Source organism: Parasteatoda tepidariorum, chromosome 6 (genome assembly GCF_043381705.1).
Source record: "Parasteatoda tepidariorum isolate YZ-2023 chromosome 6, CAS_Ptep_4.0, whole genome shotgun sequence".
NCBI classification, from domain to species: domain Eukaryota; kingdom Metazoa; phylum Arthropoda; class Arachnida; order Araneae; family Theridiidae; genus Parasteatoda; species Parasteatoda tepidariorum.
Genome location: NC_092209.1, coordinates 59,488,312 through 59,493,509, shown reverse-complemented (window position 1 = coordinate 59,493,509; position 5,198 = coordinate 59,488,312). Strand labels below are relative to the sequence as shown.

Genomic DNA, 5,198 nt, shown 5'->3' with positions numbered 1-5,198 from the left:
TGTTATGTTTCAGTTGTTAATAAATGTTTAGTTGATTTTTGTCATAGTTGTCTTCAACTTAATATGAGAGGGTTCCTCCCCCTCAATTGGTGACCCGGACGTGATTGCCAGTTAGTGCTGTTTACGGACGCTAGTGACATTGCAGTAGCGGGCGCCTTACATGAAAAAACTGGATCTGGTTATATACCTCTATCCTTTTTCTCCAAAAAGTTAAATAATGCCCAAGTTAAATATTCTGTTTATGACAAAGAACTTTTGGCAATTTATTTGTCAATAATTCATCTTCGTTATATGTTGGAAGGAAGGGTATTTCATGTTATAACTGATCATAAACCTTTGACACACGCCTTTGCCCAAAGTTTTGAAAAGTGCTCTCCTATACGTTTACGACAACTAGAATTTATATCACAGATATCACGGCAAATACAGTAGCACGAGCAGTGATTTTTAATTGGGTTTCACGGTTTGGTGCTCCTGTTAGAATTTCAAATGATCAGGGAAGACAACTGGATTCCTTCACTTTCAAGAAATCAGCACAAATTCGGGGTGTTGAAATTATTCGTACAACTGCATACAATCCTAAGGCCAATGGGATGATTGAACGTGTTGATAGAACATTAAAAGCAGCCCTTATGTGTTATACCACAGATTTTTGGCTTGATAATTTACCATTAGTTCTCCTGGGTTTGATGACTGCTGTTCGGAAGGATTGGAACTTCTCTTCTACTGAGTTAGTCTATGGGCAAACATTGAGAGTTCGCGGAGAGTTCTTTACTAACTCGGGAAAAGACATCTCGCAGTCTGAATTGATTTCTCAGTTGCGTAAAGCATTTAGAGAAGTCAAGCCTATAGCTTCTGTTTGGCATGTCAAACGGGTCGTTTATGTGCCTAAAGATCTTCAGACTTGTACGCATGTGTTCGTGCGATATGACGCCGTACGGAGACCATTACAACCTCCGTATGATGGTCCATATTCAGTTCTTCAGAGAAAATCAAAAATTTATCTTTTGCAGATCTCCACGAAGAAAAAGTGGATTTTCATTGACAGGTTGAAACCAGCATATTTGACAGTGGACGAGCCCCATACTTTATTCCACGATGATTCTCCTTGCCAGTCTGACCTTTCTTCAACTACAACTACCGAGTCTCCTTTGGCAGAAAAGGTACCGGCCCCAAAGAAGTACGTTACTCGGTATGGTAGAAGAGTTCGTTTCAGAATCTGACGACTATGAAACTCCGGTGGGGAGTGATGTGGCGCCAGGCATGGTGCGTAGTTGCCAAAGGAATCAACGGGATGACAAACACACGATCGGCAACCTTGTATCTTCCCCAGTATTTAAGAAGCTTCGAACTTTACTCGGTGCACACACTCATACTTAATTTTATGTTTCTGTTTTATCTTGTTATGTTTCAGTTGTTAATAAATGTTTAGTTGATTTTTGTCATAGTTGTCTTCAACTTAATATGAGAGGGTTCCTCCCCCTCAAAATCATACAACTTGAGGTTATATATGCATCATAAAATTTATTATGTAATTCGTGTTCTTTGAACCCGGCATATGTCTGCTCTACGTAGAATATTTAACTGCTCTACCTATTGTTTGACCCAAACAATAGCTAATTTGATTGAATACCCTGATTAGACTTCTGCAATATTTCAACGAGCCTAATCAACGGAGAAAGCATTAATTATTCATCACTTTCATATATCTTGACAATAGCTGAATTATGTATACTAACGAAGTCGAATTCTAAATTAATCTAATTGATTATGATAAATCTCATTTACACGAGCTCATTATCGTTTCAAAAACTATTTAAATTAGTTCAATTGTGATAACTATGTTAAAAATTAAAATTATTCTAAAAGAGCCCCTCAAATAGCTGATTCCTTTTAGTAATTAGCAAATGATGATATTTAGATCAAATAGAAGCTTTTAAAATGACAACTCTGATATATCAATATCACAAAGTATTAGCACAGAGTATTTTGTTTATAATTCATTGTATGATATAGTTTCGAAGCAGTTAAATGAAAAATGAATTTATTGTAAATCATCATACACATTTTGCCTTTTTATTTAAATTTAGATATTTTTGCAACTTTACTTTTGCATATTTTTTTAAAAAATATGTATAGTACCTTGAATTTTCCTATATGTAAGCTTATATTAAACTCAAAAATCAACCAACAGCTTTGAATAGGCGTATTGTTTGTATTCCGGGCAAAACTGTTATTTAATTTATTAATTACAAGTAGAAGTAAACAAAAAAATGAATCTACAAGACAACCAATGTTTAATATTTTTTTAAAAATTTAATATATATATATATATATATATATACATTATTATTATAATTAATAGTATTGTATATATTATTATATATTGTTTATTATATATTGTTTATTATATATACATATAGAAGTTTAGCATTAAAAATACTGAGGTAAGGATTATACAAATTAAGAAGCAATAAACTGGCAGTTTTCTAGAAAATTATGAAACAAATTAGAGCTATAATTTCATTGCTATTATTGTATTACTATAAGTTAATGAAGTTTTGCGTAAGTTAATTTAAACATTGGAGGTACTAAGATTTTCATAGATGAAGGTTGACATGGTCTGTATCTTCCATCCCCACATTGGTGACCCGGACGGAATGTGAACACGCCTACCTTATCAGAAACTCCCACTTTGATCGGAACACGCCTTTCTTGACAGTAACTCCTACTTCAATCTGAAGACGCCTACTTTGATTAATGGTCCATATTGAACAGTTGAATTGCTACTTGTGACTGCGACATTATCCACCTCCTTGTGCTGTTGCTACTCAGTCTCGATTGCGCACAACATCGGCTTGCAAACACTCGACTGCTAATGGCAACATAGGAGCAACCACGACCGTGAAATTAATACAGCTCTCATGATCAGCACTCAAAAACTACAGTGATCTTAATACAGCTCTCCCGGCATCTCACTAAACAACAATGAATCAACTAGTGGTATCCGTTCATCGAATTCTATCACAGATAAAATTCTGGTGGGGGAATACTGTAGTGCATCTACCACTACAGAAATATAATTCCAATTCGCTAGTATATAAGACATGTTAACTCGATTCTATGATGGAGTACCTTTTCATAGATGATGATTGACATGATCTATAATTACTAACCCCACACCTTGTATAAATTATAACTAACCCTATAACTAAACTAAATCAATCACCTATGCAAAAACATTCATTTCATCAAATTAAAGCAATTATTTTCCCCCAAAATATCTACGATTACTGTTTGAATTAATTGACAGAAACTGTGTCCAATTTTTATCAAAAGCATATTCTAAAATTCTAATACAATATTGCAAATTTTTAGTGAATTTGCCTAACTTCATTGTCTAATATAACAGATAAATGGTATTTTTTGATAAAAATAAAAAGAAAGCAAACATAGTTCTATATATTTCAAGTCCCCCTTTCGATATAAATCTCTAATACCTTATCGCAGTCCATATTACATTATAAATATCTCCGCCATCAGAATTAAATATACTCAAGTTTTAGAAACCAGAAGCATATTGCATAATAAATTGTGTTCTGAAATTCATTCACTTGAAAAGTCCAAACAAATGATTAGGTAAGAGAAATGTCATAGAGAATGCATTAATTAAGATATAATTCTCTAAGAGTCAGTATTATTAAATCATTCTCTGACTTGTAGTGTTGAGTCAGTTTATTCTAATTAGTAAACTAACATAAAGCTGATTATTTAGTTATCGGATTTAAATCAATCACATGTAAACCATACAAAAATATCAAATCTTTATTTTATTATTGAAAAAAAAAGAAATTTTGCAATTGTTGTGCCCTAGAGTGATTAGAAACTTGAACTTTAATTACTTTAGGTAAAAAGATGTAGTTTAAGAATTATTTTAATGGAAAATTAAGTATCAGTGCTTATTTTTTTTTCATAAAAATTTAATACTATTCAGTAAAAAAAAGAATTAACTACAATAAATATTCAATTTTTTCAGCAAGTATTTGAGCTACTTTTTAAGCAACAAAATAGCTGAATACTTATCAAAATTTTATATAATTACTTTAAAAAACTTGGAAATCGAAAATAGTCTTTCCATTTTGAAAATTAATAAAACAATTTTATAAAACAATAAATAAAAACTGCATAGATTTCTAGACGATTGAGAATAAATGCTTCGCTTAAGGAAGTTGTCAAAATTGAAACTGCATATTTATTCATGGAACAATAATGTAAAAAATGCATTTCATGGGCAGTATTTAAAAGTCTTTAAAACTTAAAATAACAAATTCGATATGGCGCGTCAAGATTTGATTTTAAAGAAAAGGTTCAAAAGCTTTAATGGCGATAAATTTTAAAAAAATATATAATAAGGATAAGGATGGCTCAGTTAGGGGAGAGTATCTACTTCTAGAATAAACAATGCAGGTTCAAATCTACTTCTAGAATAAATAACACTTAGAATTACTTAGAATTCTACTCCCGCCGCGTACCAACCACAATGATAATACAAGGTGCTGCGTAAAGAACGTCCTTAAAGTATTTAATATACTTATCAAATCTTAAAACTAAATAAGTGTACCATTTAAAGCTTAAAAATTCTTATTCAACCAATTTAAAAACAAAAATGCCATCTAAATATGACTAATTACGGTAGAAGATAGCGATTTTATATTTTGTAACAGCCAACCCAATTTTCGGTTTTACGACTTCTAATGCTCAAGTCCGTATCTTTGTAATTTTGAACCCAATCCAGAAGACAGAACGCCCAATGCAGAACTACTGGATCAAGCATTAGAAGAAAATTGTAGAGAACTTTTTGGAGGAATTTACCCGCATTTGCGCTAAAAAGAGAGGAAGACCACGAGAACATCCCATGGATAGCCTAACGGCAAAAGGACTCTAACCTATGATCCATCTACCACTGAGGATATTTCACTTCAGCTCTGCGGTCGAATGCAAGCCGGATGCGGATTCACATCGACACTCGCTGGGTTTCAAAACTTGTTCACCTCATTGGAAAACGAACGCTCAACACTCTGAGCCATCGATTTTATTTTATAACTGTGTTTGAACGTCCAATTTTTTTTCCTACAACCACGAGTCCACGAACAACATGAGAACTTCCCACTGTTAGTCTAACGACAAAGGGGCTGTAA

At 32.8% G+C, this 5,198-nt stretch overlaps 1 protein-coding gene across 1 annotated transcript; it reads left to right on the top strand.

The window, feature by feature from the left end:
- The first annotated feature begins 593 nt into the window (after positions 1–593).
- LOC139425829 (uncharacterized) lies at positions 594–1,223 on the top strand. The gene has a single exon (XM_071181807.1). The coding sequence runs from the start codon at positions 594–596 to the stop codon at positions 1,221–1,223; it is 630 nt and encodes a 209-aa protein (XP_071037908.1).
- Positions 1,224–5,198: the final 3,975 nt, after the last annotated feature.